General features: G+C 40.2%; 1 protein-coding gene across 1 annotated transcript in view; it reads left to right on the top strand.

Moving 5' to 3' along the window:
- Positions 1–4,667: 4,667 nt before the first annotated feature.
- Positions 4,668–12,956, top strand: part of LOC146684673 (acid-sensing ion channel 1-like) — a 73,096-nt gene continuing 64,807 nt past the window's right edge. The window contains exons 1-2 of the mRNA XM_085443755.1: positions 4,668–5,788; positions 11,484–11,679. Of these exons, the coding sequence (XP_085299881.1) occupies positions 5,427–5,788; positions 11,484–11,679 (558 nt within the window). The 5' untranslated portion in view covers positions 4,668–5,426. The remainder of the gene's footprint in view (positions 5,789–11,483; positions 11,680–12,956) is intronic.

The raw sequence follows: 12,956 nt of genomic DNA on the forward strand, positions 1-12,956 counted from the left end.
AAAATAAAAAATAAAAATAAGGGAACACTTGACCATCACAGTGTAACACAAGGCCAGATAAACTTCAGGGAAGTATAAAGCACTGTGCATCAATTTCAGCTACATTGCTGCAAATGGAAGTGACAACAGGTGCACTGCAGAGGCAACAAAAGGCAATCCCCCCAAAAGGGAATGCTTTTGAACAGAACATTGGTCTCTTCTTATCCCTCCTGACTGATTTTTCTTTAGCCTTGCCTTTTGCTAGTTCCCTTGTCACTTCAGGTCGCATTAGACCTGCAGCTTAGTCAGGTTTCACAGCTCCTCCAGAGTGGCACAATCCATATGTGTTGTTGCAATAAGGTTTGCTGTGTCTCTCAGCACAGTCTCAAGAGTGTGGAGGAGATGCCAGAAGACAGACTGCTACATGAGTGAGTGGAAGAGAGCCATAGAAGGGCTTCAGCCCAGGAGCGGGACCTGTATCTGCTCCACTGCACGAGGAGGAAGAGGAAGATCACTGCCAGAGCAGTAGAATCAGACTCAGTGAGCATGACATGAGAGTCCAATGTCCTTTGATGGGACCTGTGCTCATAAACCAGTGGCATGCAGCTCAGTCAGCAGGTCTGCCACTGGCACTGCACTGTTCTCTTCAGAAATGACAGCAGGTTCACACTGAGCACGTGTGACAGACATGAGAGAGTCTGGAGATGCTGTGGTGAACAATATGCTGCCAACAGCATCATCTTTGTGATATATTGTGACGAGTTCCTTTCATGTTTTTGAGCATTGAGCTTGTTTAGAAGTGAAGGTCCTTCATGACTTTTACTAATGATTTTTTTTAATCATAATTACCTGGCAGCCCATTCAGTTTTTAATTACTGTGAAGAAAATCTGAAATTTTCTGTTAGTTCAGAGAAAATATCCCTCTTTTAATATTTTACAATGGAACCACTGTAAAAACAAACAAACCCAAAAACAAACAAAAAACAAAAAACAACAACAACAACAACTGAAATTTCTAAAGTAAGCATTAACAAACAGGGTCCTTTCTGTTTTTTAATGGTTTATAATGGTTTATCTTTTACTTACTTACTCTGGTGTAGCTTGCCAGGCTATGAGAAGACTGTAAAACTAACCAAAATATAGCTACGAGTGGAAAATGTATTCCTTTCTCTTATTTAAATTCTTTTCTAAAGCCATCCAGTGGGCCAAATTGAAGCCTTTAGTGGGCCTTTCCTAGCCCCTGGGCCACATGTTTGACACTCCCTGTAGTAGGAAGCTAAGCTAGTTCATATATAGTTTTATGAGGCACCAGATGAGAGTTTGATTTACAAAGGAGGAGACAAAATTCAAAAGTAACAATCACTAAAGCAAATAAACCTTATAATTAAATATATTTGACTAGAAAAAAATATGGATATAAAGCAGAAAATTGGAAATACTCAAGTACCCATTTAAAGTAAAATACTTACAGTTCTTATTCTTGAGTAGTACAGTACAGTCCATGAATAAAACATTCAGTTTCTTTCCACCATATGACTGTACGTAAGAGAGACATCATGCAGTCATGACTGTAAACATGTGGAAAAGGCTTTGCTTGAATCACATAAAAATGTCTATATATATATATTTAATTCAATACACATTCTGCAACACATATAGCTGTTTATGTAGCATTTGAGATAAGAACTGCTCCAAGGCACAGTGCCGAATGTTACAGGACATTTAATGTCAGAGATGAGGACTTTTTCTTCTCATGCTGAGGTATTTAGGGAGCTCAATGCATCTTTCATGACATGTGATAAATATTTTGTGATATTAACAAAGCTTGATTCAGCCATGTTGCACAGCCGGATCTATTTTTCACGCCAACATCCAGCTGAGGATAAAATGTCATTGTTTATTCATGGGTCCAATCTAAACGTGGCACATATCATTATTTTTCCTTCCTGTGTAGCTCATAATGATCCTGTTTTGGGGAGAGTCTCCTTCCACATCTTTAGACTGTCTAATAAAAGATGCTTTTGAGTTTCATCTTAATTTCACCTCTGTTTTGTTTTTATTTTTTAATGTTGCATCTTTGGAGATCACCAGTATTATTAAATTGCTGGAGTATTTATTTAACGTATTGCACTTTATTGTATTGTTTTGTATGGTCTGTTTAGTTCCAAATACCACTGAAATTGACTTTCTTTATTGCGTTTTTGGCCTCAAAACTCAGCAGGCTCTTTTCTCTCTGAGGCTGCAGTCAAACAAAAGAACTGCTCATGTCTTTTTTAATTCATATGAGGAGTAATATGACTTTAATCCTGGCGTTGGGATTGTCTGTGTAAGGAATGAACCTGTGGAAAATTCAGTTTTCTCCTTTGTGTGCTGAAATTATTTTCTTTGAATTTGACTTTAAATTACAGAGGGTGAGTGAAGTCATCTGCTATGTGAGAGTCTGTCCTCTTTAAAAATGCAATAACGTACATGGCGTTAACTATCACCTTCTAGGTTGATATTATAAAGGTGGAAATCATGAATATCTTTGCAGATTCAAATCACTTTGTTCCTTTAACTTCAAAGATTCACTGATTATGCAGTTCCCTCCCCTTTTTTCTCCCAAACTTTTTCTTCTTTTAGAGTTCAAAGGAACTTCAGTACACATAAGGAATCACTTCCCTTAAGCTGGAAGATGTAGCTCTTACTCCTATAACAAAAAACAGTCAAAGCACCCAAATAGTTTCTGTTTAACAGGAAATAATGTTCTCTGAAAACCTTCTGCCAAATTGGCTGTTCACTATTCTCTCATTCATTTGGATTTTGCCTGACAAATATAGGTCCGGTATTTACTTTCTTTCAGCTCAGCTTGAATATGTAAATGTCTTGCTCTTTTGATCTGACATTTGATTCTAAACAATTACAGTGGGAAGTTTACAACTTTTTCTTTTAACTCCCATTCTGTGGGAAAAGTTAGGTTGTACTGTATTGTGTAGACTCACAGCTTAGAGCATCCATTTTAGCTAGCAGCTGATCAGTTCTTAATACAACGCAAGTGTGCTAGAAACAAAGCTAGAAGAAAACAAAAAACACAGACAGACAGACAGATGGATGCTGCCATAATATCGCAATAGAATTTTTTTTCATCCAAATGACTCATTTTGTCAGTTTTACTATTATACACCTTTCAGGTTTTCCAAATGGGCTTATTGTGTAAGAAGCTAATTAGTCCAAATTGTCTTCACCAATCAGGCAAAATGTTACAATCCCTGACAGGTGCTAATAATAACTCTGATTATCTCTCTGCAATGGCACCTGCCATGGAGAGGCATGTATTGAGTAGCAGGTGAACACTCAGTTCTTGAAGTTAATGCTCTGCAAAAAGGTAAAATGAGCAAATGTAAGAATCTGTGAAGTGCTGACAAACAAGGGACAAACTGTGACTGCTGGATGACTCGGCCAGAGAGTTTCCAAAAAAGCATGTTTTGCGTGAATGGGTGGATGACTGGATATGTAAAGCGCTTTGGGGTCCTTAGGGACTAGTAAAGCGCTATATAAATACAGGCCATGTTTTGGGGATTTTGAGTGTTCTCGCATGTATGCACCAGTTCGAACCAAAGTCCTTCAAAAAGGACTTTTAACAATGTGTCTGGTGGGAGGCATGCAAGTGGTCCAAGATGAGACAGTGATTGAACCAGTGGCATGGGAGTTTTAATCAGGAGTCATGTCACTCCTGAGTTAGCTTGTTCTAGAAAAAGTGAGAAAATAAGGATTTGTTTTGGTTCTTAGCAAAATAGTCATTCGGGTAATACTAGCAGTACAACATAATACTTTTGTGTTTCAAACACATTCATGGATGGAGCCTGATCAGCGCTCTGTGTATGGCTTATTTAGTGAGTCAAAAATATACAGTTGCAGTACACATTTAAAAGTTTACAGTTTTACAACTGTTTATTTCGGTCCTGCTATCTTGGATTGCTAACTTGGGGTACTTTGGTCTGCTGCAACTTTCTGATTTGCAAGTCCAAGTTGAGGGGGCGTTCTTCTTCTTCTTCTTCTTCTTCTTATTCCCTCATTTAAACAGGTAATCTTATGTGAACAAAAAAACATGCAAAAATTGAGATAGCCACATAAACCAACACATATTACAACGCACTTACTGCATCTCCCTTAGATAAAACAAAGGGGGTTGAAAAAAGTTGCTTTTTTCGGTTGCTCTAGCTGGTTAAGTATTTAGAAACGTGTTAGTTTAACTCAGCAACGTAAAATAAAATAAAATTCCTAGACACAAAAACAAGTTTTGTCCGTTACTTTGTCTAAGAGCCAGGACAAAATAAAAATGAAAACGCACAGTTAAGTCAGTCACTGACTTAAATATATGCCAAGTAGCTGTTCTTATATGCCCAGTGAATCACCAAAGCCTCATTTAAGCCCCGAGGCAAGTTTGTATATTTTAAGGATGGTGATATGCTTTGATCATTTTAGACCAAAGTTAACAATCTGTATAAATGACTTGCTCAATATTCTATTGAATCCCTGAAATATCGATAGGGTGTAAATCACTGATTCAATTATATTTTTAAATAAATATATCCCAAGATAACAAATCCACTTTAATCTGCACAGTCTCTGAAATCCCACCTCTCGCTCTCTTTTTTTTTTCTTCTTCCTCCCGGCTGCCAGCTTGTGTAGTGCTGACATATAAAAAACAACTGGAGTAACTAACTCGCAGGTGAACAGCAGAGCTTCAGTCCACTGCTGCTTGCAGACAGACATAAATGAGCGCGCGGGGGGAGGAAACCTCACGACTCACCACAACAACCAACCGTCTGACTCCTAAACAGGTTTTCAGATTCCTGAGTAGGGTATAAAAAAAAAAAATCTCCGGGTCTGACCTGAAAATCTGCGGACTGACTGTAAGGGGCATGCGTGCAGCGCAGCTACAGAGGAACTCTTTATGAACGGGCTGAAGTGCCAAGAAGGATTTCCATTTCTCCCACAGCTCCGGCTTTCTTCTCGCTGTCGCGCAGGAACGACGCGTGCTTCACTGGACTTATAATCGACCAGCGAATTTCCAGGCTGATGAAGCACTTTGTCAGCCCTTATATTGTTCTTTGCTTTTCTGCAGCCCAGCGAGAAACCTGCAAAACATCATTGTAGCGCAGCGGTGATGGACATTCGCTTTGGCGTCTCGGTTATGCACGCATTGGAGTCATTGTGCTTTTTTTCAAAGGCGCTACTTCTGCACACATCTCTCGCTCGCCTGACTTTCTTTAAAGCTTAAAATGTTTTGTCGGTGTGTATGAGCGATGGCGTCCGAACCGCACCAGGTGACGGAGAGGTTATCTGCACGTTTGGACCTGTTCGCGTGGATAATGAGAATTTATGCCACAGGTGAATGAATATTTTCTGTTTTGAAGCCGCTTTCTGACTCTGGCATACAACTCGAGAGGGCTGCACGGTGAACAATGGATCTCAAAGTGGAAACCGAAGAAATGGAGTCAAATCAACCTCCACCCATAGAAGTTTTTGCGCACAGCTCGACCCTGCACGGAATCTCTCACATCTTCACGTACGAGCGGTTCTGCGTCAAACGCTGCCTGTGGCTCGTGTTTTTCTTGGGCTCTCTGACCTTCTTGCTGTACGTGTGCGTGGACCGGATCCACTTCTACCTCGAGTACCCTCACGTCACCAAACTGGATGAGGTCACGACCCCGATCATGACGTTCCCCGCCGTCACTTTCTGCAACCTGAACGCTTTCCGCTTCAGCCGCGTGACGCGCAACGACCTGTACCACGCAGGGGAGCTGCTGGCCCTTCTCAACCAAAGGTAGCTGTTAAAGAAAAGTTAATAGAGAGCGCTCCGAATTTAATTTCCAACTCTGCCTCCGCTACAGGAGAATTACTGCATTTAATATTGCCCTTTTAGCTGGGCATTTAAAACGCCCCATATTTTACACCCCACTGCACCAGTGGTTAGCACCGATGCCTCATAAAAAGAAATTCCTGGGTTCGAACTCCGGAAGGGTGGAGTTTGGGTACTTTGACTTCCTCCCACACAAACGAGTACAAATGTGCAAAAACATGCACGCTAGGTTAATTGTGTGAATATGAGCTGTGCTGCCTAGTGGCCTGTCCAGGGTGTAGCTCACTATGACACTATGTCCTATGACAGCTGGGATAGGCACCAACCACCCAACAGGCGTACCTGCTTTTCACCCTATGATAGTTAGTAAAGTAATTCACACTTTCAAAGTTTAGATAAAACATTTAATGTTTTTATCAAACGTTGTTCCAGATTAATTAGCAAATTGTCTTTTAATATTCTGTTTTTTGTCCATTTAGACATATTTTTAGAATAAATCACACATACTTCTAGGTGATATTTTCAATACAGGAATGTAACAGAGTGGTTGTATTTTGCAGCATTGTTACTGAAAACTGGCAGAAGTCTAAGAAAGACGAAAAATAAATTCCCTCCCACCTGATGAGCATGGCATATGCACTAAAATAAGTTTACACTGACTTTTGGCTTCACTTGGGATTCCAAACCTGCTTTCCTGTGGAAAGAACTCTACTTAACCCACTATGCCACTATGTCTTACCACTTTCTACTACTCTATGACCTCTGTGGTCAAATTCTTGCATTACAGGCTAGAGAAGGTGCAGTAGTCTAGTTACTTCTTAGATCACTTAAACTACAATGTGCTGAAAGGTTAATCTGGATTTTCTTTTAAAGTCCAGTGGCCCCACCTTCAAAGCATACCCCAGTTTTAAGCATAGGATTGAGTTCTTCATCCCCCACTGGCAGTTTGCACTCCTTTATCCAGCAAGCCCTAATAGTTCATACCTTGTTGAGTGATTCAGGGCTTGGAGAGAGCATGCTTGGCAGGCTTGAATTAACTAAGGCGTACTAATCAGAAAACTCCAGCCGCCTTGTTGGTGCAGCTGAAGGCTCTGGGTAATGGAGCTGGAAGCAGCGTCGTACTGTACAGCATGCACAGGAGGAAAAGATGTGGAAAGTCTGCTTCCTTTGATTGCAAGTGAAATGGCAGACGCTGTGGGTATTTTTTTTTTTTATTTTTATTTTTTTTTTTTTGTCGTTCACATACTTACATCCTTCCTGTCAGTGAAACCTCACCAAAAATTCTCCTCCTGCACATTAAATCTACTCAGTAGATTTTAAATGTTATATTACGTGGAGGTGTTCAGAATGAATGCTGATTATGATCACGCACAGGGCTGTTGAAGAGGCAGGCAAAAACAAGAGGCTGCGTTAATCCTTGCTTAAGACGCTGTTTGATTGCTTTCCCTGTGGTGTTGTAATATTATTTTTTTTTCTTCCAAATGTCAACAGAGGTAGCAATAATGCAACAATTAGCAAGATTTTGACATTCACTACAATCAGGGCTTGAGAGCATTTCAGGAGAGTTTGGACCGTTGTTTCACCCGAGTCATCAAAAACACGAAAGTGTCCTCAGATTATGCCAGGCTTGAACATGTTGTCTGTTAAAGAGATCAAGGAGAAGACTCAGCATCTGGTGGGTTTACTTTAACATGGAGATGGAGACAATTTCTCTTCTAAATCTTTAACAGAAATTGAAGTTGAAGAGTAAAATTAGCTTTGTTTTCCTGTGAGGCTGGTGTGGCTGATGATCAACACTTGCCATCTGGATTTTTCTACATCAATTCATCTCCTAATCCCTTTGAATTTTTTGTCAAAGTTGGCCACCAAATCAGAAAGGGGTTGAATTTCCTTCTAAGTTTCTTTCCTTGTGTACTTATCTTAACTCTTACACTCTGAAGTAGGTTTAGTGCTCATTATCCTGCCTCCCTTGGCAAGGTAGAGAGGCGATGCAACAACACACTTAGCTGTTATACCCCAGCCAGAAATGAAAGTGCTCGTGGCATTTAAGATCATTCTCCACCTACTTCCCATGTTTGGAGTCACTGGTCTGGGAAATGTCTTGTGGCATGATATTTAAGCTGTGCACATACTGAAGTGTCACTCTCTGCTGATCCTGTCGGCTTGTACTTCTGGGATTTTATCTCATAAGTGCCTTCTTGGCAGGTTTGTCCACAGTACAAACAGCAGGGAGTCAATGCCTCTCCTCAATTAAGTTCACTTTCAATCAAACAAAAGCGCTCCCTGCCCCATCCTAATAAGGTTAGGCTCTTCTTAATGTCTAAAATCTATGAACTTATTTTTAAACCAGAATGAAGCTAGTTGTTATTGATCTGTTGTTTTGATGATTTCACTTAGTTGGATGCCCTTTTGCCTTCCGCAAAATGAAAAGAAAAGCATTTACTGCACCCTGTTTTTATAAGAAATTTTAATAGCTTGGCATAATTGCACATTACCGACTCCATTCTTAAAGTAAGCAGCCACTGGATCTCATTCTTATTCATGTTGCACATAAAACACATGGTGTGTATTAATTGTATTTGCCACAATAAAAGACCATATTCACAGTACATTCATATGAGAAATTTCTAAAAAATCCTTTCATTTGAAGCAGCGTTTGAGGTGGGGTGAGATGGGGGGGCTGGAGTAGTCTGCTCTTTGGTGAGTCCATTAAAATGGTGACATTTTTAATAATAGCTCAGTGGGAGATCACAGCAAGGCTGGAGAGCGGCTGCATTTACAGCTATTCTGCTCACTTTTAATACAAGGCAGCGTGGTCAGATTTTTGTGAGCTCCATTAAATGAAAGTAAATTTCCCAGTGCTACCGATAAAGCTGCGTATGATGTGGGTTGTCTGGCTCCCCACTACGTTACACATAGGCCTTTATAGTTAAGAGTCTGTCAGGAGAAACAGACGAAACCAACAGAAATGTAACTGAATGCCAAGCTATCAGTGAGGCAGAGCTATGTTAAACATCATACATGATATTACAGATGAGAAACTCATTAATATGGGTATTAAATGCTAAAACACAGACCTAATTAGGCTTTTTGATTTTTTTTTCTGTTTAATATACTATCTTCTGCTTTTAATGTTCCCAGTGTCTCCTGTTTCCCTGTCTTTGCCTCTCTCTTTCTTGTTTCTATGCTCGTACCTTAGTTTAACATTTATCATTTATTTATTTATCACTTCCTTGCCTGCATCTTCGCTTTCTGCCTGATTGTTTCAGCCTGTGTCTTGCCTTCTGCTGTCTGATTTCCTTCCCCTGTGACTGTCTGTCCTGGTTTGATTGTTTCCTCATGTGCGTACTTGGTTAAGCAGCTTTTTGTGCATATGTAGTCTTATTTTTACCTTTGTTCATTGTCAGATTGTTTGCTACCTGAACCTGTTTTTATGGGGAAAGAGTTAGCTTTTTATTATTTACTGTACTTTTCCTTGGCATCCTGTGAAGGTCCCCACCATTAGCAACTATACAGATATCAATTGTGGCCACTCTAGGGTTGGTTAGTGGATGCTACTTTATTAATATTCCAAGATGGCTACAATAACTATGCAAACTTTTTGATGTTAAGCTTGTTAGCTAGCTGACATTTGCTAACTTAACTAAAATGTGTATTTGATATAATTGAACGAAGTGCACAGACAAAGATTCAGAAGGTAAACGGACAATCTGATAAAAGGACAAAACTATGCACTCACTGGCCACTTCATTAGATACACCCGTTCAATGTTAATCAGCAGATTACATGGCGTCAACTCGTTGCATTTAGGCATGTAGACATAGTCAAAATGACTTGCTAAAGCGGGCAAGAAACGTGAGTTAAAAGTTCAAAAGTGGCGTTGTTGGTGGTGCCACACAAGCTAGCCTGGGTTTTTGAGAAGCTGTGGGGGGGGGTTCCAACAGAAGCATCTTCAGGTTTTACAGAGAATGGTCCCCTCCCAAAAAAGTATAAAATATCCATTGAATGGGAATGCTTTGGGAGAAAATGAATTCCTAATGCCAGAGATTAGTGGAGACTAGTCAAAATGTTTCCAGCTGTTAGGAAGGCAACAGTAACTCAAATAACCACTATTCAGAAGAGTATCTCTGCGAGTACATTAAGTCAAACCTTGAAAGATATGGGCTACAGTAGCAGCAGATTACACTGGGTGTTACTAATGTCAGACAGAAACGGGAAATGGAGGCGACAGTTCACCTGTGCTCTGTTGTGGTCTGATGAGTCTCGAGTTCTGCTGGAACATTCAGATGGTAGAGTCAGCATGAAAGCATGGCTCCATCCTGCCTTGTACCAGTGGTTCTTGGTGGTGTGCCCCTTAGTGGCAGTTGATCATTGTTCAAATGCTTCAGCCTACAGTGACTGTGTGATTCCATCTTGTCAACATGGATCAAAATCTCAGAATTTTTCCTGCACCTTGCTGAATCTGTGCCATAATAATTTAAGGCACTTTTTAAGACAAAAAAAGAGTGCACCCTGGTACCAGCAAGGTGTAGCTAATGAATTGGCTGGTGTGTATGTGTGTATGCACACTTAGAGGGCTGATTTCAGAAAGAGACACAATTAAGGTGAGCCAGAGGGCTCAGGAGCAAAAGCATGGAGATACACAGAACGAGACTTCAAAGTAAAACCGGAAATAACAAATAGCTTACACTGATGGGGAAGCACAGAAGGAAGGAGAAAATTCAGCAAAAGGACAGCAAACCAGCACATATAACAGGGACCATGACTGTATTTGAGTATGTTCATGAACTGCTAGCTGGAGAATGCTCTCTGGGATGTGGGTGCACATGTTTCTTTGCTAATGTCCATAATCTAAGTAACAAAACTAAGTTTTGTTGATTGATGAAACAAAAATGAGCTTCTGTCAAAATGATAGAAAGAGCACCATGTGAAGCAAAAAGCCATCACGTTTCCCACCATAATGTCTCATCTTTCAAACATGGTGGTAATTCTGTTATGGCTTCCTCTACCAGCTGAACTGTGACCCAGAAATATATTAATGATTCCATTGTTCTGAAAAATTCCCTTTTTTTTTTTTTCACCATACCTCTGCCATGGATTTAAAAGATTTAGTTACTTTTACTTCTGAAGGAGACAGTCAGCTTAAAAATTCACATGAAAGTTTAACCAAATGTTCTGACAGGCAACATAATCCAGTCAACATAAGGTTGGTTCAAATTGAAATACCATGCAGCCTGGAACTGTTGCAGTGAAGGGACTACTGGGTTAATGGCCTTGTACAGCTCCTGTCTCAACTTTATAATGCACTGTAATATAAAATAAAGCTTTACACTTTGGTAGTCCTTGTCATCTGAGAGGTGGAAAATGCCACAGAAAAACCATCTTGTACATTTTTATCGTCTGGTTTCTGCACCTTATGATTCATTGTGCAGTATTATTTTTAGGTTGAGGAGAGTAAAGGTTCACTGGTGTAGACGCTCATAAATTTTCTTGGAAGTGTACAAAAGCACCTTTACAAAGTCTATGATAAGGGAGTGATTGTTAACTGCTGGGATGTGCTGCTCAAGCAAGCGGCTGAGTCCATACCAAACTACGAGACATGAAATTTGCAATTGCTGAAACATTTCTATGAACTCTCCTTCTCTATCTGATTTCAAAGGTATGAGATCAGAGACATGCACCTGGTGGAGGAGAGCGTTCTGGAGAGTCTCAAGGTCAAAGCCGACTTCCACAACTTTAAACCGCGACCCTTCAACATGCGGGAATTCTACGACCGTACCGGCCACGATATCAGTGACATGCTGCTCTCCTGCCACTTCCACGGCACCGAGTGCAGAGCAGAGGACTTCAAAGTGGTAAGTCATTGCTCCAGAAGATTTGATCAGAAGATTATTAAAGGATTACGCTCTAGTCACATTGTTTCTATAATTGCTAGTTTGCAACAACCGAGCTGTAATTATAGCTGGGAATTTTTCTGAAACCTCTCATATATCTGACAGAATAACTGTCTGCAGAGCCGTGAACAAACATTGATGTTTTATGTCAGTCCAGGCTTTTTTGAAGCTGAAATTTAATTGATAGAGTGCTTTATTAAACAGGCTGTGACAAAACAGAGATAAAAATTACTGTGTTAAACTTTAAAAAAAACAATTGCAATCCTCAGTGCATTTTGATGGGCATGCCTGCTGACCCAAGTGGTTCCCATACTGAGTCATCAGCAGTTCTGCACACTCATCCATACATGCATATTACAGTATGCAGTGCACTACACTCAGTGTCAACAAATTTCACAACTTTTAATGGTAACTGTGCATGGGATGATCACTCACTTTTGCACTTCTTTATATTTTGTCAGGAAAATGTGAAATGAAACATGTGCAAGCAATTCTAACAAGCTTAGAAGGCTTTCGTTGGTATGAACACCTTTACTTTTCAACACAGCCTGAAGTCTCTTAGGCAAGCTTTCATGTAATTTCTTTAAGTAGTCTTCAGGAATATTCTCTAGGCTTCTTGAAGGACATTTAAAGCCTTTCTTTGGATGTTGGCTGCCTTTTGTTTTGTTTTCTGTCAAGATGATAATGCTGAGGTCTGAGCTCTGAAGAGGCCAGTCCATCACTGATGGTGTGTGTGTTTGTGCTTTATTTCTATCCAGATATGCCTTTACTGCATTGGTAGTGTGTTTGGTATTAAAGCTGTAAGTGTTACCTGAAGTGCTGGTATAGCTCAGCAGGGGTCCAGATGTGATTTCAACCTGGGCTGTTTCCTCTCTGTTGTTTCCCACACTCTCTTCCTCCTTTCCTGTCTACTCTACTCTGCTACTGAAAAATAATAAAGGGGGAAAAAAAAACACTTAAAATTGGTCGATACATTAAAAAAGAAGAAGAAGGAGAAGCTGTTGCCAATCAGATGTTTTCCAGATTGTATTGCATGGTGGATCAAAATTGGCTGGTACTTTCTTCTGTTCCCAATTCCATCAATTTTGAAAAAAATCCCCAACACTCCTTGCTGAAATGCAACGGCAAACCATAACAGAGCCTCCACCGTGTTTTACAGATAGCTGAAGACACCCACTGTTGTACCTCCCTCCTGAACAACTCCTCCTCCTCTTTGCTATCTTTGGCTTTTTTTTTTC

The sequence above is a fragment of the Copadichromis virginalis genome, linkage group LG20 (genome assembly GCF_057382275.1).
Source record: "Copadichromis virginalis isolate Kocher_CV1m ecotype Utaka linkage group LG20, C_Virginalis_male_GT1.1, whole genome shotgun sequence".
Taxonomy (NCBI): Eukaryota; Metazoa; Chordata; class Actinopteri; order Cichliformes; family Cichlidae; genus Copadichromis; species Copadichromis virginalis.